Source organism: Athalia rosae, chromosome 8, assembly GCF_917208135.1.
Source record: "Athalia rosae chromosome 8, iyAthRosa1.1, whole genome shotgun sequence".
In the NCBI taxonomy this organism is placed as follows: domain Eukaryota; kingdom Metazoa; phylum Arthropoda; class Insecta; order Hymenoptera; family Athaliidae; genus Athalia; species Athalia rosae.
The window spans coordinates 5,402,885-5,426,983 of record NC_064033.1 but is presented as its reverse complement, the minus strand read 5'-3'; the positions used below and the strand labels follow the sequence as shown (position 1 = coordinate 5,426,983).

Genomic DNA, 24,099 nt, shown 5'->3' with positions numbered 1-24,099 from the left:
AAATAGAAAATATAAAAAGAAAAGAAGTAAAAAGTAAAATTAGTCTCGCGTTGTACGGCACACCAAATGTAGACCGTGAAATGCAGCTCGTATTAATCTATAAAATGTCGAAATTAAGTAATTTAATTCTCATAGGGTAATCTATCGGAGGACGATTCTGTTACTTTTTTGTTCATTTTCTGGTCTTTCCCTCTACGGTACGGTAAAAACGATCTTTTATTCCCTCGGTATCGAATAAACTACGTATATAATATAACACTATGTATAGATTACCATTATAAATTTATCGACTCGTTGGTAAGGCTGTAAAAAATATCATATGTATCGAAAGAAAAACTAAAGCATAAAAACGAAAAAAAAAAACAACAACAATTAATGCAAAATTATTACATCGGAAACTCTAAATAGACAATAACAGTATGGTAGTAGTCCTAGAGAGATGTCTTTAAAGAAAACTTAACAAAAAAAAAAGTAGATCGATGTAAAAAACAACAATAATTAACTATACTGAAATCAGAAGAAATTAATCATTCAGAGGATATTTTTTTCGTTGGTATTCGCAAATAACACAGCAAAGTGTATTACCACTGTTGTAACGTAACAGTGTAACTAATGGGTAAACCTAATTTGATATTCTCGCCTAATTGTCTGGGCCTGAATGTGCGTATCGATAGATTATGATTAATGTATAATTTAAATGCACTTAGATTTTATGTGAACACAGATGCACACGCATTCATTTTTATTGCACAAGAATCAAAGATACCTTCCACATTATTATCATGATACTTTAATACCTATCGTAGAAAAGAAAAGAATAAAAGAAGTAAAACTCATTCATAGATCTGAACGGAGAGACAGTTGTTCATGATATACTGCTCTGGAGTATGGGAAAAATAAATCGCATTGTAATTTAATTACTTTTATTTCTTTTGAATTTCAATTGTAATTTTTGATAAATATCGTTTGACGATTCATGTAATTTGTAACGACAAGTCCATAATCTTAGAACCATTGCTCAATGTTCGCCTCACTATATTTTGACAGATGATATATAAAAGGAAACAAATGGATGGTAAAAGGTATTATGATTATTTGTGTCATCGTTATCGTGAGACAAAAAATTTTTTCTTCATTTCACAATGATTTTTACCATCTGATTAGCTAATTTGATTATTAACAACAATATTGAAACACACCTGAATCTTATGTAATACTGTATATTTAAATATGAAACGCTTAGGCAATAAAGATTAACCAATTTTTATAAATGTGTAGAATAGATACGATCAGATACCTAGTATTTGCTTCTAAATATTGAGATATAAATTATTGATTATATTAATTACTCGTTGATAAGAAGAGCCTGTTTATATATAAAATATGCAGCTAATGTTCTACGATGATCCATACATCGTTCAATTACCGATTAGTTTCACAAATTTTGTTCCATACTCGGTAAAGAAAAAGAATGAGAAATAAGGAGAGAAAGAACGATTCAAAATTTGTATAATACATGAACTACAACGTTCTTGCTTTAGACAATGTATTATCCACATTTTTAATTTTATTTATCTGTAGAGATGTTAAAATAAAGTAGTCGGGTAAGCTTTTTTAATAAGAACGATTGTTTATTTTTCACCCATCCACATAACCTCGTCACTTTTAACCCAAGCAAACGACCGAAACTCAGCAACATAAAATCAGAATCTCTATTCGTACTTTCATTCCCAAGAGTGGGTGAAGTTAAAAGTTGAAAATTATTGTCATACTCTCATCGGTGTCCCTGCCAAGTATACAAATTTGCTAACGTCACTTCAAACACAATTTCAATGTATCTACTATTATTTATTACTTCCGGGTCATGAGGTCTAATATAATTCTCTAAGAAATGCACGAATAGTACAATATAATACACAACTTTGTTCGCTGTACAATTTCACGCTCCAGGTCGGAGTTACTTTTAATGAATTTTAATTACTTACGTTTTTGTTCAGGGGATTACGATCATTGCGTACCTTGTAGGTAAAAATTTTCCTTGCTTATGCGTATTGGTTTACCGTTCATGATAACTTGAGGTCCGGTGTAGTAGCGCCACAAGACACTACTTCCACGTTTCAGTTGATTGTTTGCGGAAAGATGAGACCAGCAATGCGTCCAGCTTTCGTAGATCGGCATTTGTGGCGGGAGACCAGCCACCAATCTGAATTTTCAAGGATTTGTAGTTTCATCAATCGTCAGCGAATAGTCAAGCAAAACGGCTTAATAACAACGATCATTACTCACCCGCAATCGTTCACCGCCATACAATGTGATACGACTAAAAATGGATACGTTACGGCACTTGCGAGGAACTGCAAAAGAATGAGAAATAATATCAATCGAAAAATGTTCTTTCTCTTTCTTTTTCGTGAGGTCATTCATATTCGTTGGTAAATATCTCACTGTCATAGTCGCTGCCGTATAGCTTCGCATCTCACGATCGTAAACGATGTACTTGTTGATAGCGTAAGTCGCTGTGCTAGCTATGATTAACGAAGCGATGTTTCCCAAGAGGCGGGGTACCAGGCCCGCGAAGTAGCCCGAGATTCCATTTTCCCTGTAGATCTCGACGACAGACCCAAATACCCTGCTACATGATAACGGAGAATTGTAACGACGTTGCAATATAATGTTATCGTTAATGCTCACGTGTATTTGGTCTCTCCTCCAACAAATTGCGCCATCATTCGTAGCGTAATAACATCGAACGGGTGACTGGCAATAATTGCAACTATTCTACTCGCCAAATCTCTGACAAGTTCATTGATACACCTAGTTCGCCTGAAATGAAAAAATCATCTCGGTTTTAGGAGAACCCTTACGATGAAATATTGTTCTTTCTTCTTCGTCATACCAAGGATAATAAAAATCACCTTTCATGCTCTGGTAAGTCATCTTCATCTATTTGAGGGTCGGGTTCATTGACGAAAGTAATGCTTTCCGCAGTCTTCTGAAAGGCAACTGTACTAATGGCATTTGCACAAAGCTTAGGAACGAGTCCACGATACAATCCCGTAAAACCATCCACCGTCTTTATGTATTTTACTGTAAAATTATCACAAAGAAATTAGAGGGAATGGAAAACAGGTAAACGAGGAGAGGCGGTGTTTGATCAAATGGGATGGACCCAAGAGTTGGAGGTGAACGAAAGACCGTTGGTTATTCCGAAGACTCACCATACTGGAAAAGATTTGGCAATGCTAGGGCTGGTTGACCAAACAGCGTGGTTGTTGCTCGGGGAGGAATAGGCTCGTGGCCGATCTGTAAAGCATGAAATTAATCAGGCTGAGATCGAAAATTAAGTTGTGGCAAACGTAACCTACGACCGATGTCCATTCCTGTCAATTTATCGTCATACCTGTATTAAAACTTTGGCATATTCTATAGGGTGTGACGCGGTGTTCACTAATATACGTAACGCTATATTCGACCACCTAGACTCTTCCTTGAAATTAGACATTTTTCAATTTCTTTTGTACTTCAGGCTACAAAACCTCGTCCTCCGGCTTTTCGTAGGCCCTCGGCCCTCTCTTCGAATTCTCAAATCGTTTCAATTTTCAACCGACGTTTCAACAGACGAAACGTCGCGCGATTATTTTCCAAGGACGATCATTGAGAATAGATCGTAAAGGCGTTGCTCGTTGCGCCTCGTGCAACAATACGCTCAAATACTACGAAGTGCATGCATCTTGGTTTGGGTTGTTCAAAGACTAAAAAAACCGGAGTTGGGTTGATACGATTTCGATAATCGCGATAATCGCGATTTCCAGTAAGCGCAACTGCAAGAGCTGTGGCGACGTGAGGGTCGTCTTTCTGCTCTGCTGTTAAAACTGACGTTTTCGAGCTGTCTGTTCTGCCACTGTAAATATCTAATGATGCATATTTAGCCATTATAAAAGTGCAACGAACCTCAATTACCCGATAACACATTTTGGTACAAGTGTTATCGAAATATCACCGCTCTTTACAGCTACCTGATACACGCTCATTTATATCGTTTCAGCGTGTTATTAATGCAAATGATCCCGTTTCAACCGCATCACCTACAATAATCTGAGAGCCAACTAGAATTCATCGAGTTGATGTAGCTAGAACGAATCCATTCACAATGTTCTGGACGGGTAATTATGTATCATCACCTCACATCGATGCCTTGCTCAACAAAGAGGTAATGTCACTCAACACTAGACCTCAAAAATCCTCACAGCCTCTTCCAGTCCTCTAAATATTTAATCTATCGTTTTCTGACTGAGACCTGCCCCTCCGTTATCTCTACCCTGGTTATCGATCACTCATCGAGATCGTCGGAAAGACATCCTTTGGCTGTTTGAGAGAAAAAATTTCTCACGCGCATTTGCAAAACTTTACTGTTCCAGAATGTCACGCTGCATGAGCTTATGGACGAGGAGGACATATTACAGGAATGTAAAAGTCAGAATAAAAAACTCGTTGAATAGTAAGCATCCCCTCGATTACGTACTCTGTGTTTTGGCTGAAGTAAAACAATTGACGAATGATTAAACGACGTGTGATATTGCAGTTTAACGAGACCGGAAGTGATGAAAGAATTAGTGATGCTCATAACACAGGAACCCTCTCCGGAAGTAGAGGAACGTTGGCGGTACAAATATCCCAACATCGCTTGCGAGTTGCTGACCTGCGACGTTCCTATGCTTAACGAGAAATTAGCAGGTATTGTGACGTTTGCTTTAAAGTAACCGTTTGAATTTGCTCTGTGAGAAAAAGGACTTTGTCAGGTAACCTCTATTTATTCTTCGTATCTTTGTATTTGTTCCAGGAGATGAATCCCTACTTACGAAGCTATATTCGTTCATAGACACAGAGCCGCCGCTCAATCCGTTGCTGGCATCTTTTTTCAGCAAGACGATTGGCGTACTTGTTGCACGAAAGAGCGATCAAGTAAATATTATGCACCTAATTTAAGTCTGCCCACGTACTATGGGCAACAAATGAAGCTAGCTTTTTAGTCAAATTGCGTTCAGATCAGAATATCACACCCTCTTCAGTACTTGTCGATCAATTTCAATGTCTTCAGTGCATTACCTTGTAGAATCAAATTACAATTGCGAATGGTTTATCGTGTCTATTTTCTCATTGTCAGGCTTATCGGAGGTAACACCTCGACTGATTTCCAAATTTGGCTTTGGTCAAGTCAATCGAACCCAGATTTACAGATTTTAAATGAGTGATGAATTTTGCTGAATGAAGAAATTAAAATTTTAGATCATTGGATAGGAGCAACGCTTAAAGAAGATTATCTGTCTGCCCATCTCGATATACTACCTAAATAATACGAGTTTTCTCTTTTCCTCTTCCTTCCTTAATCTTCATCGTGATCCTTATTCTGATTCCTATCTATTCCACCAGCATTGGTACTCCTATCAGTTCACATGCTTACAGGTTCTGGTGTTTCTTAAAAGCCGTCGAAATTGCGTGGATCTGCTTTTGCAGCATTTAGAAACTTCGGCTATAATGGATTTGGTGCTGAAACTTGTGACGCAGGTTGAAGGCAGTGAAATGAGACAAAATATACTTAACGTAAGGATCTTCTTCGGCACACTCACACTCGGGATCTATAATTCATACATTTTTATGCTCAATCCAAGTCATGACATTCTCCGATATGTTGACATTTTAAGCATTACTTTATGTCGTTCCAAAACAGTGGCTCGACGGACAGCATGTGGTGGAAAGGTTGTTGGAACTGTTATCTCCCTCTTCGGAAGTCAGTCGGCACGCCAACGCTGGACAAGTTCTTTGCGACATGATAAAAGCTGGCAGAGAAAATTGTCTGGGAACCACTGAACGGAACGACCCAGATCCCATTCTGAATCGACTGGAATCGTGAGTAAAACCAAAGTCAATGTACCAAGAGAATACGTGCATTAACGCCTTGGATTTTCCGTTTATCGCAAACAGCACCGAAACAGTGAGTCTTCTACTGGAGACAATTTTGTCTGGAGAAAAAATCGAGAGTAGTATCGTCGGTGGCATCGAGGTGCTCCTGGTGCTCTTGGGTCCGAGGACGAACAAGTGAGTTGTTGTTAATTTGTGATTCGGAGATTTATGAGCATTCAAAGCTGAGCCCAGTCCTATTTCTCTTACAGCGCTTACAACGAGATGGACAATCACGGCAACGGCGGAGGAGAAGATTCGAGCGACAACGAGCAGCGCATAAAAATCTCGACCGCCACTCTGCCGTACCTTGGAAAACTGCACAATCTACTTTTAGAACCTCCACATGTGAGTAAAGTGTACCGAGACGATATCTCGGTTACAGTTTCCCCTTGAGAATTCTAACGTCGTTACCATCGTTTTGTCTTTATTCTACGCAGAAGCCTGCTGTGAAAACGACGGCTGGACTCTTAGAGCTGCCGTTGGGCAGCACTCGACTTCACGTCGCCAAATTATTAGTCGCACTTTTATCCACGGAGAACGTACAGATTCGTGAAGCATTGGCGGAACTGGGAACGTTCGAAGTATTATTAGTGAGTGTTATTCCGGTGAACCTATGCTACGAAAATTTAACCTCTGACCATTGTTCGTGGACATTTCTAAAAATTATTCACTTCATTCAGGATCTATTCTTCAAGTATGCCTACAACAATTTCTTGCACACGCAAGTCGAACAGTGTATAGCTCTGGCGATCAACTCCGATGTGGAGGATGCTAACGCAGTGATATACGAGAATGTGAGCAACCGTACAAATTTCTAATACTCGTAAGTTAGTGGCGACTGATAAAAACACTCCACTTTTTGTTTCGCAGATTTTTGTTAAATGTAGAATAATCGAAAGAATACTTGAAGCCTGGGAGGAGAATGATACGAAACAGTAAGTGTGAGCCGCTGTCACATTTCACGTATTTTCATATTAATTCTTTCGTCTCCATTCGCGCCTAATAACGTCGTTTCTTTTCAGGGGCGAAGAAAGAGGTATACGACAGGGGTACATGGGCCATTTAATTAATATAGCTAACAATATCGTAACGCAATGTGAAAAGAGTAACGTACTAGAGGCTTTTTTGAAAGCCAATTTATCCCCGGATTGCCTTAATAAATGGGAAGCTCTCGCATCGAATCAACTAGCCGATATAAACAAGACTCACAAAATATGCCTGGTATTTATCCATGAAATCGTTTAGTTTCTTTTTTAACGAGCCGACACTTTTTCATCTGACTCTACGACTCGGTTATCTACAGGGCGGTAAGCAACAGCCGTACATGACGAGCTCAGAGGAAAACAGTGACGATTACAGTTCATATCCGCAGAGTCCCCACGTACAACAACTCTACGATACATATCAGAGTCAACAGATGACCTCTGAGTTCATGGGGAACTGCATGTTCAACGACGAGAAATTCAACGACGGGGAGGAGACTCTTCAGTATGTAAAATTCTTACTATCGAATCAATTTTCAAAATACGTAGAAAAAATCGTTGCAACCAAATTTCAGTAACTCCGTCGACGACGTGCATTCCTTTGACTTTAGACTGAGTGAGGAAGACCTGGACAAAGGAGAGGAAATGTTTAACAAAGTAAATAAAACAACGTGAAAATGTTCGACTTAACCAAACTTAAAAAAACAATTAATCCGACAATTTTCGAACAGGTGTGTGATCAGAAGCAGAAAGCAGGATTGGACGAAAGTTCTGGGCTAGGTGAATGGGGCGACGAAGGTGAACTCACCTTCCAAACGGTGATCGACAAGCGTAATTTTAGCTCGAAACAGCTACAACGTTATTCCAACTCTTTTTCAGACGACGACGATGACGAAACGCAGGATCTACACATGGAAGTTGACTCGACCGAGCGTAAGTATTCTGAAAGAACATTTTGCAATTTGCACACACGATCGATGTGTCGATGTGACGATGAAAAAAATTTCACAGCATGGGATTCAGCCCAATGTAGGTGCAGAACTGTCACCTTACCACCGACAAATCCATGGGCCATAGTTAGCCAAGAACAAAGTGAACAAACTGGCTGGGCCAACTTTGACAACTTTGAAAGTACGTTAAGCATAGACGAGAACAGTGGCACGGACAACAAGCCCAATGAAAAATTGGAGCAAGAACAAAACGTGAAAGCCTCGCCGCTGGACAAGGATGTTTCGCTGGAGAATACGATCGATGCAAAAGCGATCGGCGGTGGTGACACACCCAAGATTGATACCGCCGTTGAAATAATTGATCCGCCATCAACGGAGGCAATTTTAAATAACAAAGTTCAAAGTGTCGATTCCATAAATACGTCCGACGACAACGCAAACCCCAGTGAATTCGTCGGTGACAGGTACTGCTTCCATGTTATTTCTCTAATATCATAAAAATCAATAAAACAGAGAATCTATTTCACCGATGAATACCTCAAATAAATATTCACTTTTTCAGAACATCTTTCGCAACTTCGGAAAGCAAAACCTTAACGGATGTTAAAAATACCGTAGAACGTGAAGAGGAGGTCACCGACAACTTACCAAACCAGCCGACAGAAAATTCTTGTACAGCTTCGGATAAACTCACTCAAAATATATCAGAGGATTTAAAATGAATTAAAGAAACAAAAAGAAGTTAAAGTTAAAATAAAAGAAAATTAAAAGAAAAAAAAAACAGAAAATAATAAATAAGTATGTTATAGATTTGTAACAGCAATAGCGCGATGATCCATATCAGAATGACCTTAACCATCATTTCCTGAAAGCATTACATCAATTTTGACTTTTCACTAAATTCTATTTACGTTGTTGATATTTCGCAGCTGGTTTAGTATAAAAAAAAAGTTATTATCGCAATGTTTTCTTAATTAAAAAAAAAAAAACAACAAAAAAAGACAAAAAAAAAGTAGAAGAAATGAAAGGAAAGAAGAAGAACGAAAGAAAGAAGAAAAGAAAAGAGAAAAAAATACTGAATATAGAAATGATGATCATGGAACAGATTTTTATAAATGCTCAACTATATAGCTGGTAAATAATGAATTGTTTCATATTATATTATACATAAATAATGAACATAATATATAAAATCAGTTTGATTATCTTCGTTGTTTCCCAGCTGCTAGTGTTCACGCATATGTATTTAAAAAAAATAAATAAATAAAAAGAAAAGAAAGAAGAAAAAACAACAAAAATAAAACAGTATAAAGAAAAGCAAAAATAACGTTTAAAGAAAAAAAGAAGAAATGAAAAAAAAAAAAGTATGAAAAAAAACCATTATGATTAGTCTCTGTATTTTATGCTAATTGTTCACAGCCTCGTATATAAAAAAAAAAAACAAAAAAAAAAACAAAAAATTTTACATTATAAATAAGTGATGACTAAATATACATTTTTTTAAACGAATGTAACTACAACGTATTATATATATATATATCTATTGTCTACCCGTTATTGCCTGATATTTTATACATTGTAATATGGAAAAAGTAATTATTATTGCGGAGAGATTATGAAAATTCACCTTTCTTCTCCGATTCTGTACTAACGATAAGATCTCTCTCTCTCTGGATCGCTAGACAAGAAAACGTGAATAGTAAGAAGAAAGAAATCAAATAAAATGAATAAATAAACGAACGAATTAAAAGTACAATGAGACGGGTAATAGAAACGAATTGGCAAAGCGTTTAATTCTGTTTGTAAATTAATTGGAAATACGGGGGTGAAGTGAAGGAAGTAATGAATAGAAAATATGATGAAAATATTGTAATATTATTACACACGATTTACGTAACGTAAATATCATGCGTTAGGTAATAACGCGTGTAAACACAGCTGTGAGAATTATGAGTAAGCGTCACCACAGTCCGATATTTCAACGTAAAAAAAACGAGAAACACGATGAAGAATACAATTACAGCGCTTTTGATTTGTCAGAAGTAATTTGATTTATTTTGATAGGAAAATAAAGCAGTGCCTAGAAATCGGCTGAAACGTATAAACCGTGTGTTTACCGTCACAATGTGATTCGAAATAAGAAAAGAGAGAAAGAAGAAATAAGAAATCATTGAAAAGAAAAATTTGGAAAAAAAAGTATACCATATATTTTTACGTTACGGGAGTATGATAAAATAGGTGTTAGAAAAAAAAGCGAAAAAAAAAAAAAGATTCCCTCGACGACAGGAGAATTCGAATTTGAATTATATTGAAATAAATCGAAGAAAAAGAAACAACCCGTTTCCATTCCACGTAACTGAAGAGAAATTTTGCAAAAAGTTATAAAAAAAATTAAAAAAAAAAAAAAGGGGGGGTGGGGAACCGTGGCAAATAAATGTTAGTTACATGAAAAAAAGAAAGAAAGAAGAAGAAAAGAAAAATAGAGCGAAAACAAATTTAAAAAAAAAAAACAAACAACAAATACAATCTATGTTCGTTGAATTTTTGTAATCGAGAATATTATTTTTCAATTTCCATCCAAGTCATGCAAGAGAGTGCGTAATGGAGACTTTTAAAACTCGTTGCAACTATTCGCTGATTTTTTAATGCACGATCGCCTAGACTGTAGAAGGAATAAAAAAAATGTACACGCGCATATATCTGTGTATCGTAGGCTAACAGAGAAACAGATTGCGATTTTTGAAGCGTTGTTTTTTTCGTTTTCTTTTCGTCTTCTCCCAGTTCCGATGAAAGGGCGCGGTAGTTAAGATATTATGCATATTATTATGTACTGTATATATAATATAAAGTATATCGCATGATTTTTAACGTTCGTTACAGAGACTTTGATTAATTTCTAATTTTAATTATTTTCCTTTTATTTTCTCCGCCATCGCCGTTACCCGACGACCCTTGAGAGGATAATTAGATCCACCGCGTATTCGTACGATAAAATTAAGTAGAACAATATCACCCTACAGTGACGAATAATAATAATTAGCCTACGTTTAGACGTATATTAGAGGTAATTGAATGTTAAAACGATTAATAATAACGATCGTCGACTCCCGAATAAGATTTTCGTTATTTGTTTTCTCTTTTCGTTTTCGCTTTCCGTTTTTTCTACCGATCTCCTCCCATTTGCTTTGCATTTTTTTTAACTACGACACAGTCGAGTCCACGATTGAAGATTGATTTATCTCGACCGTGTCGTTCGTATCTGTATATGAAATTATCACATTGTACACTGTGATAGGGATATTCGGAGTTCGAACGGCTTTAGATTATCCATTTGGGATCAACAACGAGTAACACGACGTGTAAAAACAATGCGATACAATGTTGGTACACTTTATTTATGTAATTACTAATGATTCATATAATATATTGTACAAATTATTACAGTAAAAGTATATGTTCCTGTAATTATGTCTATGAATGTTCGTAATTTATTTTATTTATTCATTTCATTTCATTTCATTTATTCATTTTTAAACTCATCATCAATTTCTTCGGTTTTTCTTTCATTCTTCTTCTTTTTTCTTTCGTTTCCCCTCCCTTAATTGTTCTCTTTTCTTCCCGTCTTATTAGTTACTTATTCTTTTTATTTTTCTTTTCTTTTCTACCAACATTATTTTGCGGTATAATTAATTACGGCTAATTATAGCCACGGTTTTTAAATAATACAGCCTTCCAGTGTGACGGAACACACAATTATTACATATTTTTTTTTTTTATTCAATTGATTCTGTTTTTTTTCCTCATTTCAAATTTATTTTGTTGTCGTTCTTTGTTGTTGTGTTATTTCTTTTCTTTTTTCATTGGCTTTATTCAATTATTCATTTATTCGTTCGTTTGTTAAAATTGTGTTGTTTTTTTTTGTCGTTTTTCTTGTTGCTTTTGTTGTTTTTTTTTTTATTTTTTTTTTTTATCGTTTTCTCATTTTTGTTCTAAAATTATCATCACTATATATCAATAACGTAGAAAAATTATCGGGGGCAAATCGAAAATTAATGATTAAATTAAACCCGTTACTCTTTTTTTTCTTCTGTTTTTAACGTCTATCTACATATTGTTATATATATACCATATACTTACATACGTACATAAAAATACATACGTATATATGTACACGTGTGTATATATATATATATATATTTCTATTCAATCTTATAAATAAGAGTTTTGTACGTACAAGAGGAAAAGAATTTTATTTTATTTTATTTTCAATTTTTGTTTACTTCATCCGAATTTCCTTCATGCACACACCGCACATTCCTACTACCGGCTATTAATTCAATTATATAGATATTCATATGTATACACATACATAAATGATTATGTATATACATACATAATATATATATTTAGTTACATATGTATAAATATATATATATATATATTCGTATTATGATCATAGATTTTTTTTTTTGTTTATTCAATTACAGATATTCGTGCGCTAAAATGATTTTCTAACGCTTGTCGTTTTTGCTTAATTCTGTTTAGTTTTTTTTTCTTCCGTTTTGTTTCCTTTTTTTCCCCTCATCGTTTAACCGTCGAACGGTGAGAAACGGAAAAGAAAAAAAGAAAAGAATAGAATGATGAAAAAAGAAAACAGGAAGAAGAGAAGAAAAAATTGAGAAAAAAAGAATTGTATACACTCCAGCACGTGCCATCCTATTTTTATTGATATATCTTGTTTTTTTTTTTTCTTCATTTATATTAATAATTCCCTACGTTAATGTACATCCTTAATGATTTTTTTGTTTTCTGTTTATTTATTTATTTATTTATCTTTTCGTTTTTGCTGTATACATGTATATTTCTTTTGGTTTTTATTTTCTTAAATATTTTTGTTTTGTCCGTTTCGTTCAGTTTTTTTTTTTTTTTTCTGTTCTTTCTTTTTTCTTCATACACTCGTTTGCTTACATTTATTGATTATTTTTTTTTTTTCAAATTTTTTCTCGTCACTGTGGGGGGCGGGGGGCCGACTATAGTCCGACTTAGAATTAATTATAGGTACAATTTTACAGCGCCCGTTAAGTTTTCGAAACCCTTGAGAATAACGTGGAAGATAGAAAAATGAAAAATGAAAAAGAAGAAACGGAAACAAAACATCGAATGATTGAATGATTTACCGCACTTTTCGTATTCTTTCGATGAATTTTTTATGGTTTTTTTCTTAATCGTTTATTGCGTCCTGTAGCAATATCGACGGGTGTATGGTTTTTAATTAGGCGCGCGATGCGGAATAAAACAACAAGGTAAGATAATTTTCTTAGTCCATCATCATTTTTTTTGTTTAGAGTTAGAAAAATATAAGCGGAGTAATTGATCGATCGATTAATTGATTAATTGATAAGAAAAAAAGAAAATTAATCAACGCTACCCAGAGTCGACGTAGGACAATAAAATATTGCAATTGCTGGTAAGAAACTAGACATTCTCTAAACTCCGCAGACACTTTTCCTACGCCGTATAATTATAGTTACACATTGTCGTATCGTAGAAATACACAATTAGTGCGACAATAATTTTCTTGATATTATTAAAAAACAACGATACTGTACATCAATGTTACGGATACGACGGAGTTTTTTTCGGGGGTTCGGGGGGGGGGACGACTATTTTTAATCCTAAGATAACTATTTTTCGTAAATTTAACCAATTTCGCAGAACAAAAAACTGGTTATCATTACTGAGTATATATTTTTTTCTCTCTGTTTCTTTCTTCTTCTTTTAAATATATATTTTCTTTTCCTTCCTCTTCGATCCTACCTAAGAATCGTTCGTCACTTCTTTCTTTCTTTCGTTCGATTTTTTCCCCCTTTCTCTTTCGGTTCATCGAAGAAACTTTCTTACCCGCGTTGTCGTTATTTTACTCTAGTGTAATTTTCTGATTTTAATTGGTTTCGTGCGTCTCCGCGTTTATTAATTCAGTACATTATAATAGTAGATGCGCAAATCGGGAATACACGTCTCCGGGATTAACCAAGGAATTACAGTGAAGGCCACCCTTTTAATATTTTCTTTCTTTCTTTTTTTTTCATTTTTTTCTTTTATCTTTCTTTCTTTCTCTCTTTTTTACAGTCTATTTTATGTATGTCCGATAACAACAATAAAAATTCTTAAATAAATATATCGGTATAATTATTATTGTTGGAATATTATTTACGCAGTCAACTATTCATTATTCATTATTCATTATTCATTATCTGTTATTTATTATTATTATTTATTTATTTATTCATTTACTTATTTATCGTGAGAAAATTTTCTTTCCTCTATTTTGCTGTTGTCTGTTTGTTTGTTTTTTTTTTTTCTTGCATTTTTTATTTCATCTTGTTTTTGTTCTCGTTATCATCGGAGGTTCGAGGTGTCATTTATCCGGTGTATTTGTGTTGAAAAGCATTATTTTACAAACGCATTAAATACGCACGATCACCTCGTCGTCCTCTGTCGTGTTGTACTGCGACGACAAACTTCAGAGCGGTACAACTTGCATTTGTGTTTTTTGTTTGTTTTTGTATATTTGTTTTTGTTGAATCCAATCGAATGAGATGCATGTATCACTCCACTGATTATTGTTATTTTCCTCTGGACTGAGCACCGCCTGACCTGGTTGTAGGTTTCGCAGGTTGTGGAATAATCGTAATCTCGTCGTTTATCTTGAGAGGCTTCAGGAGGGAGTCGGTCGACCTGGACGACGGAGATGACGGTGTGTTCTTTTTGTCCATAACGCGCTTTGCGACCACGCTGTGCGCGGAGTATACGTGATTCTCGAACTGCTTGTACATTCCGAAGGTCGCTGTACACACCGTACATTTGTAAGACAGGTGGGCGGGCTTCAAGGTCATACCGTGATCGCGAGCGACGTGATTCAGAAGTTTCCATTGATACACCTAAAAGCAGAAAGAAGTTATCGACCTGGAATATTTACCGCAACCCCTGCAACGATTAAGTTCATTCGATTGTCGCTACGTACCCTGCCACAAGCCGGACAACGTCCGGCATCTTTTCCCTTGTTGGCTGCCTCCTGCATGCTGGATGTAACGAGCCCATGTGACCCGAGTAAATGTCTTTCCAAACCCTGAAATGTCATGGAAAAAGAGATAGGTGAATGATTAGTCGATGAGGAAGATTTTGAGGTTAATCAGAACTGGAGATTGGCCTCACCTGATCTGTGAAAAACCGAAATTGACACTTTTGACAATTTAAAGGCGGTCTGTTGTAGATCATTTTTGGATGTATTTTCACCTTGTGGATCCACTGCATGTGGTTTCTCAGCTGTTCCAAGTCCTGGAAATAATATAGGACAATCGCAAGGTTAATCGAGGGATCAAACAGATCTCACACCATTCGTGGACTCACCTTGATGTAACCGTCACAAATTTCGCATATGACGAAGGTGTTCTTCCCACTAGATTTTGAGGAGGACCCCGAACCAAGATTCGGCGTTTGGGACGTCGAACGAGGCAACGGCGTTATCGATATACTTGGCTGACTCAACAGTTTCGCTGCTGGATTCTTTGAACTACTAGATGTGTTCTGCAACAAAGATCAGTAGCAGGTCAATTCCAATTTCTGTGAGCCGAGTAAACCGAATCTGTGCTTTCACAACTTGGAAATACGTGGCCAATGGGGTAGATGTTAGCAGCGTTAACCCAACCACAAAGTGTTAGCACGACTTCAACGATACTAGAGTTATCGGTGCCAGTGATTACTGGCGCAAATACGCATTCGGCAAACCTTTGTTAATGAATTAGATTAGTATTTTGAGTGGAGCGAAAATGACCGATCTGTCAAATACCTTGAATCGGGTCACTCGAAGTTCTATGATTAGTGGACACCCTGATTATATATTATACACATATTCAGACAAGAAGATCTAATAAAAGCTCCACGTGTGTTTGGGGTGACTATTTACCTGTAATGAGAGCAACCTAGACTGAGGATTGGCTATGTTGGGTACGAGGGCAGTGGGTGTGGGCCGGCTGGAACTGCTGCTTTCACTGCCCATCGCCGCCACAGACGATGCGACAGTCCCAGAACCACCCATCACCTGTTACCACCCGAATATTCTCATGAACTACATCCATGTTTCATCCTAAACAGTTTCTTTCTAATTGCTTAATCGTCTAATTCCCTGAGTCGAACAACCTTCCAATGATTTAACCTTAATTTCAACAACTAAATCACAGCTGAATCAACATTGCTACATTTCAACTATTCCAAACGTTATAAAATTAATGTAACAAATGTGCGTTGACTAAAAATAAAATATGTCTATAGTATAATCAGCGTGCCATTTGCCAGTCAGCGACGAATTACGTTTTCTACGCATCGAATAATCGTTTGTAACTCACCTGGAATAATTGATTACTTCCAAACTGATAGGATGTCGGTACTAAAAGTCCCGAGGAGGTCGGTCGATACATCATACTCGAGGCGTTGTCTTGAAACAGAAATAAGAAAACGAATGAACAATTGGAAATAGCAGTCGTCGACTCGTCTCGACAAGGTAGCGAGGAGATATGGCAAATACCTCTCGAGTATATGAAAAAAATGAAAAAACACCTTGTCTAATAGGAGCACCGCCAGGCCTCAGCTTCATATCAGGGTAACGAGGCTGCATCGGTGGACGACCCCTCCCACGACCGGTGATCGGCGCCGGGAGAAGCTTGGGGAGAAGAGGAGGCTGGCCCTTGCCACTCATCGCCATTGCGAGGGCACTAGAATTTGTTGCACCGACGGGTCTGGCTCGAATCATCCGAGGTATCTTGGCAGGAGGTTCCCAGTCGGAAGCAGGTTCTAAGTTACGTTCGGGCCTATATTTTTTATTGCAGGCAAGAATGTGCCTTGTCAATTTCCCCTTCTGGTTATCTTCGAATGGGCAGTTTGGACACTGGTGAAAAGCAGGGCCTCTTTCCAGTCTGCCTCTCGTATTGTGCTCGGCTTCCATGTGGAAGAGGATATCGTGGGGACTGCGAACTTCGAGGGGGCAGAAGTTGCATTTGTAAACGTAATTCCGCATGTGGGGGGTCTCCAGGTGGTGTTGCATCACAAGGGCGGATTCTGTTTTGAAACTACAGAACTCACACTTCTTCATTTCTAAGTGGAATGGCTCGTTGTTTTCCTTACTAAATTCTAGGTTCTTTATCAGCGAATTTATAGCTATTTTCGTTTCGGTAGAGGTGCTACCTTTTCCCTGTTTCCGTTTCTGCGTTCGCAGTAAATCCGTCTGCACGAATTCCTGCACGAGATTAACTCCGATTTGCATGAAGAATTTACCGAGCGGTAAGTCGAAATAGGTCGGTACTTTGTTCACTTTTTCTTCGGGTTTATCGTCTATCGTTATAGGTCTCTTTTCCGAAGCATCGGCGGGCTCGTCCCCGGCAGTGCTGCTGGCGGTACCGTCTCTTTTGCACTTTAGAAGTTCGTCTTCGTTATCACTAGTTGCATTTTTAACCTCATCTCTCTTGTCCTCTTCCAACTCGACGTCTTTGTTTTCATCCTTCTTCTTCTCGTCCTCTTCGAGTTTCCTGAGTCTGTCCGCTTTGTCTCTTTCCTCGATGCTTTTTTCCAGCTTCGTAACGAAATCTTTGAGAGGTCTGAGCGGAGGTTTCTCGTACACGTAAGGTACGATGAAGGACGGCGCTTCGACGACGAACATGTCGTCGGTCAGCGTGGGCAATATTTGTGGAATCGGCGTCGCTGTGGCGGACGTACAGCTGGGCTTCGGGCTGCACTGCACAGGCTTTGGGGTCATCGGTACCGGGGTGATAGTTGCCCTCATATTGGGGTACATGGCCTGCGTCGGCATACCCATCGGCATTACCGAAAAGGAACTGGAGCTGGTGGCCGAATGATGATGATGATGAGATTTGGTGGGAACGGGCATACCACCCCTCCCAGAGAGTATGGAGTTTGTATCGATTATGACTAAAGTGGGCTCCTTTTTACCTCCCTTTGAAGATTTGCTGCCAGCAGCTATTTCCACTAACCTTTTAGTGTCGTTAACGACGATGGTGGTTTTGTTATTGTTTTTTACAGGTGATTTTATTTTCGAATTTTCTTTATCTTTGCTATCTATGCCAGCGAGCGGGTCTTCCAGTTTTATTTCCTCTATGTCTGACCCATCGTCTTCCACCTCTTCCTCGACCTCCTTCTCGATGTAACTCGTTCTCTTTATATTCCGAGAACTTCGTCTGGGTGTGATGTTGCTTATGTCGAGAGACTTCCTCACTTTTTTGGGTTTCGGAACTCCGTCTTTACTCAGGCGGTCTACCTGCGGCGAGTTACGGCCGTTGCTCCTAGACTCTGTTATTTCTTCTATATCTGGGCTACCGCAGCTCCCATTTTCCTCCGCTATTTTCACATCCGAAGTATCTAAGCTGCCGTCATGCTTGCTATCCGCGTCGCTGCTCAATCTTGTAACAGAGTTTGTAGAATCTGACACGTTACTTAGGTTGATGGATTTTTCCACCCTGGTAACAGCCTCGCCGTCCGAATAAACTTCAGTGATAGATTCATCCAAACATTCTACGTCCGAGGCATTACTTTGAACGTCGTCAATTTCCATTGGACGTTCCTTAGCTCTGTTGCACTTATCTTCAGATTCTGACACTTCACTAATATCATCCGTCTCACTTATATGGTCCTCGATGTTCTCGATATCATCCATAGAATGGTCGATATCGTCATTAGACTCAGTCCTGGTTCTCGTAACAACCTCTTTATTCTTACCGGTGGGCACCTTGGTTTCTCGATTACCGGCACCTTCAGCAGGTTTGTTGTCCTTCCTGGATTCCGCTTCCAGTCCCAGTTCCGGCTCAAGTTCGCCTTCCGTTTCAGTTTCCATTGGCTCTACATCGTCATCTGCATGTTCAGATTTCTCCGACGCTTCTTCCTCTGGCTCGTCGAGCACTTCTTCATCGGTAACATCTTTGGACAGGGATTGGCACATCTCACTGTTAGAGTCATCGTGATCGTCGACGTCAGGTTCACAGCTACCGTTGAGTCCGTTTGTGATAATACTATCTGAAATATTTATATCATTTTGTCACATCGACCGACAGCTAGGACTTTCATCGAGCAGGGGTGCCCCATACCTTTGACAGCTTTGGCGTCAGCATCGTCCCGAGGTAGGTCCTTGACCGTGGACTCTTCTAGAGCGCCTTCCATGTGGCCACTTCTGTTTAGTCAATCTACAAGACGAGGAAAAGAAAACAAAATGATTCACAGAATGTCAAGGGAAACATATGGGCGATCTTCGTGGGCGCAAATATCCTCCAAACAGAGCCGTTCCGATCGAGGGATGCACGTCAGATAATATTCCAAATAACAATAATAATAATAACAATCGCGTGTGATTATAATATGAGCTAGAGAAATTTTTCCAAAATGGCGCTGAAAATTCTCACAGACAAGCTCGATTTGTTTTAGCGAGAGTAAAACAAGCGTATAACCAATAAATTGATCATTTCTAACAAGGGTTAAAAGCGCATAGTTTGTCTCGTTAGGAGTATACGATGTTGTCGAAAGTTCGTGGACGCGCCGCCACGCTTTTTGAGCCTCTACAGACCCGATCGAGACGTGAATATAGAGAGAGAGATAATAAGAAGACACACATGTAGAAGATGAATGTATAATATGATATGATAGGAGATAGTCCGGTGGATTATTCTTACGTGTCCCAGAAGCTGCAGGGTTATTAGATTCGTGTTATTCGAACGTTTATTAATACCTCTTACCGATTCTCAATAGCATGAGGAATTTTTATATCGAATTGTCTATTATTACGGCAGATATTTTCAAAAATTTTATCTTCCAATTATTTATCTATAAAATACGGATATATATTAGCGTCAGTACAGTCAGTCACCTGCACCCGCCGACAGCCGTGAGCCGCGTCCGAGCGCAAGCCGAACCTTCGTCGCCTACCTCTCCTCAACCTTCGCCAACCAACAACCAACGACCTAGTATACGTACGATGTATATCTACCTACACGCCGCCAACTACTACCAACACCGACTCGATCTATCTCTTTCTCCCCGCCTATTCCTCTCTCTTTTTCTCTCCCTCTACCCAACCTACGATATCCACACAACCTAAAAAACCTTCCACCTTCTCGAAAACTACAGCTAGGTACGACTCCGTGTCCTAAATGTCGTGTCTACGTTCACCGCCGAGAACTCCCGTAGGATCTCGGAAAATAGAAACCAAGAAAAAAAAAAAAAAAAAAACAACAAATTGACAACAACAAAACAACTATGCACAAAAATTTCAACGAGAAACAAGAAAAAAACAACAAAGAGAACGTACGATATGAATCGACAAAATAAAAGTACGAACGATGAGAAAAAATGATAAATAATTAAGGAAACTCATAGAGCAAAAAATAAGTAACGGATTTTAAGACGTCGTTAATCCAGTTCCCTCTGCGGTTGTTGAAGAAAAAAGGTAATTATTCGGACGCCAACGACTGAAGTTTTCGGATGATCCTTACAGATTCACAGCTGATCGCTTTTTTTTGATTTCTCTCTTTTCGAAATTCCGTACAGAATTCTCAACTGTACGCAGTAATTTTGCTTCCTATATTCCAAACTGTTGACTCTGCCTTTGGGTCATAGAAAATTCGTATCAGAGTTTCGATTCATTCACCGCGTTCCCATGTTTTTTCTATTTTCTATTCTCTGTTACATTTTCCTCCGAAGAATAAGCGCGAAAAACCCCAACTGGATGGAAACAGAACGATGCGGCGCGGGATGAGAAGGGTAGAGATTCGCGGAAGATGGGCGAGAAATAGAGAAAAAAATTTAATTAAAAAAAAAATATACATATATATATATACACGGCGAAAAAAAAAAAAAAAAATAGAAAAAATAGAAGAGAAAAAAGGAGCGCGCCCGCGCGCGGTTGTGCACGGAAAAGCTGTGTAAAATAGTGAATATAATTATTGTTGAAAATTGAACACCAGAGGGCAGAACTGTGGGTGAAAATTTTCTATATACATATATACACATGGGTGTATATATGTATAATTTTTTTTTTTTCATATGTATACATATGTATTGCATACGATATGTATATACATATGTACACGTTGCTATATACTTCGCGTTGTGCATTGAAAAAAAAAGAGTCAGCAAAAAAACGAAAAAAAAAAAATACCGAGGAAAAGAAAAACGATAAAAGCGGTATAGACGGTGAAAAAAAAGGCAAAACGAAGGCAAAAAAAAAAAAGTCTATGTAAAAAGAACACGGCAAATGTCGGACCCGATGCCAGACTGCTGCAATTTGTAATCGCGTGCAATTTTCTCGAAATTCTACTTGTTTAATTTTCATCGTAAGGAACAGGAAGAATAGTCTAAAATCAAAGCAGTTAAAGAGGGGTCGGGGTTTTCGACGAGGACGGACGGTCAGTCGTCGTTCCCTGATGATATTCTGATTTTTCTCAGTTGAAATTGAAACAGGGAAAACGATCGTCGAAACGAGTAACGAATTTTGGTCGTTAAGGGTGTACGGGAGGCGAGTATCGGTCGGTCGGTTGGTTTCTTTCTCTGCATTATTATCGCTGTGTTTTCTATTTTTTTCCTTTCCTCTATCAACGAGGCACTCCCGCCATTTCTGTTCCTGGTTTAGCAGCAGCTAAGCTTAGCGCAGCAGCTTAGGAGCAACAACAGCAGCAGCAGCAGCAGCAGCGACGAATAGCGTCATTCTCGATTCTATTGCGAACGGAGCAGAATGAGATTTGAGGAGCACATGGGGAGTTGTCTCTCGGTTGTGTCTGACGATTCGAATTTTGACGGAAATTATGCGTCGGACGTGCGGCAGCGGGCACGGAACGTAACGAACGTCGGGTGGTCGTACAGACGTGGAGAAAATGCTTCCTCCGTTTTTGCTTTTTTTTTTTCTATTTTTTCTTTCTCTCATTTTGAAAGGCGACGCGAGAAACCGCTCCTCAGATTTTAACGGCGGACAACGGATACCGAACAGCTGCGGGCTGATTCTAGACACAGAAGCCGATTGCATGGTTTCTTTTTTTCTCTCTCTCTCTCTTGTTATCCACGTCTCACTTTGAGACCGAAACGCGATAATACCTACGTTTGTACTGGTACATACGCTGATATAAAATTATCCCCCCCGTCTTGACGAGCGGAGTAGGTAGGAGCGGACGACGACTAGGAGGACGACGACGATATGTCGATTGGAATTATCCATCCATGTAGTATGTTTGAAAGGCCGCGCTATTTAAAATATCACAAGAATCCCTCTTTAGAACACTTTATCAGGTACCTGCGAGTACACTTTATTCGGTCAGCGGGGTTACGGACTGTTTCTTGTATATAAAAATTGCTCACATATATTTTATGTTTATTTGTGTGTCGACGTCACGGATAACACTCCTTCAACGCTACTCCCGTCGCCGTCGAAAACTGCCAAGATGGCCGCCGTGCACGGTCACGTGACCGAAAATTTTCGTGACGTAGACACTTTAGGTATTAAAGGGGCGAAAACCGACCACTGATATTTCTCATAGATTATCACGTGACTTTTACACGTGCCACGGCCAATGGGGTAAAAAGATCGACAAAATGCCGCGGATCCTGCTCGCCAACAATACCCCCAACAATCGACTCCTAATCCATTCAACCCCCCGAAAATTATTTTCAAGCTTTTCAAATCCGCGTCCCGGCTACGAAACGACCCTGCGATTCTTGTCATTGTGAATGGTTTCTGATATTCAAATTCACTTCGGTCACTCTATTACTTTGTCGCACAAGTACGGATACTTTATTGGTGAAAAAATAATATTAAAAAAATACAAGGCAACTATTTTGTTGCCGATTTACATTCGGAACTTCGCAACTCATCTTATGAAATAACTTATGAAATATCCGGTCGGAATCTTGGAGCGAATTGATTGAAAGTGGTATAAAGGAAATGATTATGCGATATCACGACTATTCGCTTGTTGCAACTAACTTACCAAAAATAATGTACGATTGGGAGGAGTTCACGTAGTCGGGTATATCTTTATCATAGCTAATCCTCTTCGTCCTGATCAAATGACAGAATAACTTTATTGCGTTTAGCTTTTCTACTTTTCTTTGGCGGTGAGCTTTGCGTTACTACACTTGTTTCTTTTTTGGAAGATTTCGTCTTTGAGAATATAATCTTCTTGGACAAATCCGCTGGGACCAGAGCATCCTCTGAAACGAAACAGATCGGAGTAAATATTTTGAATCGTGTAAAAAGTCGTGCACCGAGACAACTGATCTAAACTATTTACCTCTTTCTTTCTGGAGTTCGTAGGCGGCTGCTTCTTCGGCAGTTAAATCACCGTTATTCAATACGACTACAATGGGCAATTCTTCGTCGCGATCCTGAAGATCCTCATCGGTAGCTGTCGGCAGGAGTTCTTTCTAGCGGATAAAACAGAGACGATAATTATTCTTGTCGTTTGTTGGTACAAACCGATCAAATTAAACATTAAACATGCAGATGCGCAGACACATTAGCAAATCATTCCGTTCTTACTTTCAATGAAAAGAGCTTCGTAGTTGATACAAACAATCGTTCTAATGATATTTCTATCTAATATCTGGTGATTGCCTCGCTACCTTGGTGTCGATTGAAGGTCCCTCCTTGTAACCGATCTGAGCCTTCAATTGTTGAAGGAACTTGGGCTCCTCAGGTTTTATGTACGATACATTATGTTTTCGTTTTGACATTTCTATCCGAAGCAAAATTTCCAATCGAATGGATAATCGAAGATAACAAACTGCTTTGAAGTTGCATGTAGGTATAACCTCACAATAATTCGTAGCAACAATAACAGCAGGTAATGCGATAACTTCTAACGAAAATAATGATCCTTTCGGTAGGTTCGCTGTTCAACGTAAACTCCAAGTAAATTATCTACGTCAATTATACTCCACTTTGTAATAAACTATCGCAATCTTAATCTAACTTTTATGCGTCAAAAATGAATGGTGGCAGCACAGCGCTGCTTGAAAAAAATTTCTAACCTGATGCCGAATGTCGATTGTTGTCCGCCAGTTTCGACTGAGATGGCGCCAGGGGCGTCATTGTTGTAAAATTTAAAAACGCGTGCGAGAAGTCGACGCGAATTTTCTTCAAACGTGGCTTGTGAATTGAG

At 38.3% G+C, this 24,099-nt stretch overlaps 4 protein-coding genes across 16 annotated transcripts; 1 reads left to right on the top strand and 3 right to left on the bottom strand.

Moving 5' to 3' along the window:
* Nucleotides 1-906: 906 nt before the first annotated feature.
* Nucleotides 907-3,651, bottom strand: LOC105686768 (mitochondrial carrier homolog 2-like). Of its 2 annotated transcripts, none has more exons than XM_012401895.3 (7): nt 3,401-3,651; nt 3,219-3,303; nt 2,916-3,087; nt 2,692-2,823; nt 2,446-2,632; nt 2,287-2,354; nt 907-2,203 (listed from the first exon to the last, which is right to left on the bottom strand). In XM_012401895.3, the coding sequence occupies exons 1-7, from the start codon at nt 3,500-3,502 to the stop codon at nt 2,008-2,010; spliced, it is 942 nt and encodes a 313-aa protein (XP_012257318.2). In that variant the 5' UTR covers nt 3,503-3,651; the 3' UTR covers nt 907-2,007. The 2 variants fall into 2 exon arrangements, with proteins under 2 accessions (XP_012257318.2, XP_012257319.2); XM_012401896.3 differs by having other exon boundaries at nt 2,446-2,629.
* A 107-nt stretch (nt 3,652-3,758) lies between these two features.
* LOC105686760 (serine/threonine-protein phosphatase 6 regulatory subunit 3) lies at nt 3,759-11,368 on the top strand. Of its 5 annotated transcripts, none has more exons than XM_012401882.3 (19): nt 3,759-3,903; nt 4,046-4,210; nt 4,419-4,498; nt 4,583-4,734; nt 4,841-4,962; nt 5,431-5,601; nt 5,729-5,907; nt 5,983-6,096; nt 6,171-6,306; nt 6,399-6,551; nt 6,642-6,755; nt 6,832-6,896; nt 6,984-7,182; nt 7,265-7,449; nt 7,520-7,601; nt 7,676-7,742; nt 7,824-7,877; nt 7,968-8,358; nt 8,457-11,368. In XM_012401882.3, the coding sequence occupies exons 2-19, from the start codon at nt 4,151-4,153 to the stop codon at nt 8,614-8,616; spliced, it is 2,484 nt and encodes an 827-aa protein (XP_012257305.2). In that variant the 5' UTR covers nt 3,759-3,903; nt 4,046-4,150; the 3' UTR covers nt 8,617-11,368. The 5 variants fall into 5 exon arrangements, with proteins under 5 accessions (XP_012257305.2, XP_012257304.2, XP_012257303.2 ...); XM_012401881.3 differs by having other exon boundaries at nt 7,956-8,358; XM_012401880.3 differs by having other exon boundaries at nt 3,760-3,903; nt 5,464-5,601; nt 7,676-7,877; nt 7,956-8,358.
* A 2,955-nt stretch (nt 11,369-14,323) lies between these two features.
* On the bottom strand, nt 14,324-23,065 carry LOC105686656. 8 transcript variants are annotated; one of them, XM_012401681.3, is made up of 9 exons: nt 22,927-23,065; nt 19,045-19,140; nt 16,511-18,973; nt 16,300-16,388; nt 15,861-15,995; nt 15,305-15,481; nt 15,110-15,232; nt 14,919-15,023; nt 14,324-14,835 (listed from the first exon to the last, which is right to left on the bottom strand). In XM_012401681.3, the coding sequence occupies exons 2-9, from the start codon at nt 19,115-19,117 to the stop codon at nt 14,521-14,523; spliced, it is 3,480 nt and encodes a 1,159-aa protein (XP_012257104.2). In that variant the 5' UTR covers nt 19,118-19,140; nt 22,927-23,065; the 3' UTR covers nt 14,324-14,520. The 8 variants fall into 8 exon arrangements, with proteins under 8 accessions (XP_012257104.2, XP_048515408.1, XP_012257108.2 ...); XM_048659451.1 differs by lacking the exon at nt 22,927-23,065 and adding an exon at nt 22,298-22,557; XM_012401685.3 differs by lacking the exon at nt 22,927-23,065 and adding an exon at nt 22,041-22,288.
* Nucleotides 22,704-23,918, bottom strand: LOC105686136 (uncharacterized protein KIAA1143 homolog). Its single transcript, XM_012400759.2, has 3 exons — nt 23,561-23,918; nt 23,230-23,362; nt 22,704-23,149 (listed from the first exon to the last, which is right to left on the bottom strand). Exons 1-3 carry the CDS (start codon nt 23,669-23,671, stop codon nt 22,983-22,985), a joined length of 411 nt encoding a protein of 136 aa, XP_012256182.2. The 5' UTR covers nt 23,672-23,918; the 3' UTR covers nt 22,704-22,982.
* Nucleotides 23,919-24,099: the final 181 nt, after the last annotated feature.

Excerpts from the sequence above, each read along its gene's own strand:
- LOC105686768 (XM_012401895.3), bottom strand. The coding sequence starts at position 3,502 with ATGTCTAATTTCAAGGAAGAGTCTAGGTGGTCGAATATAGCGTTACGT. Across the intron at positions 2,633-2,691 it reads GGAGGAGAGACCAAATACAC|CAGGGTATTTGGGTCTGTCG; the intron begins GTGAGCATTAAC and ends GTTATCATGTAG. Across the intron at positions 2,355-2,445 it reads ATACGGCAGCGACTATGACA|TTCCTCGCAAGTGCCGTAAC; the intron begins GTGAGATATTTA and ends ATTCTTTTGCAG.
- LOC105686760 (XM_012401878.3), top strand. The coding sequence starts at position 4,151 with ATGTTCTGGACGGGTAATTATGTATCATCACCTCACATCGATGCCTTG. Across the intron at positions 4,963-5,430 it reads TTGCACGAAAGAGCGATCAA|CATTGGTACTCCTATCAGTT; the intron begins GTAAATATTATG and ends CTATTCCACCAG. Across the intron at positions 7,183-7,264 it reads AGACTCACAAAATATGCCTG|GGCGGTAAGCAACAGCCGTA; the intron begins GTATTTATCCAT and ends GGTTATCTACAG.
- LOC105686656 (XM_012401681.3), bottom strand. The coding sequence starts at position 19,117 with ATGGAAGGCGCTCTAGAAGAGTCCACGGTCAAGGACCTACCTCGGGAC. Across the intron at positions 15,024-15,109 it reads TTCGGTTTTTCACAGATCAG|GGTTTGGAAAGACATTTACT; the intron begins GTGAGGCCAATC and ends ATGACATTTCAG. Across the intron at positions 14,836-14,918 it reads GTTGTCCGGCTTGTGGCAGG|GTGTATCAATGGAAACTTCT; the intron begins GTACGTAGCGAC and ends TTCTGCTTTTAG.
- LOC105686136 (XM_012400759.2), bottom strand. The coding sequence starts at position 23,671 with ATGTCAAAACGAAAACATAATGTATCGTACATAAAACCTGAGGAGCCC. Across the intron at positions 23,363-23,560 it reads GACCTTCAATCGACACCAAG|AAAGAACTCCTGCCGACAGC; the intron begins GTAGCGAGGCAA and ends TTTATCCGCTAG. Across the intron at positions 23,150-23,229 it reads CGAACTCCAGAAAGAAAGAG|AGGATGCTCTGGTCCCAGCG; the intron begins GTAAATAGTTTA and ends GTTTCGTTTCAG.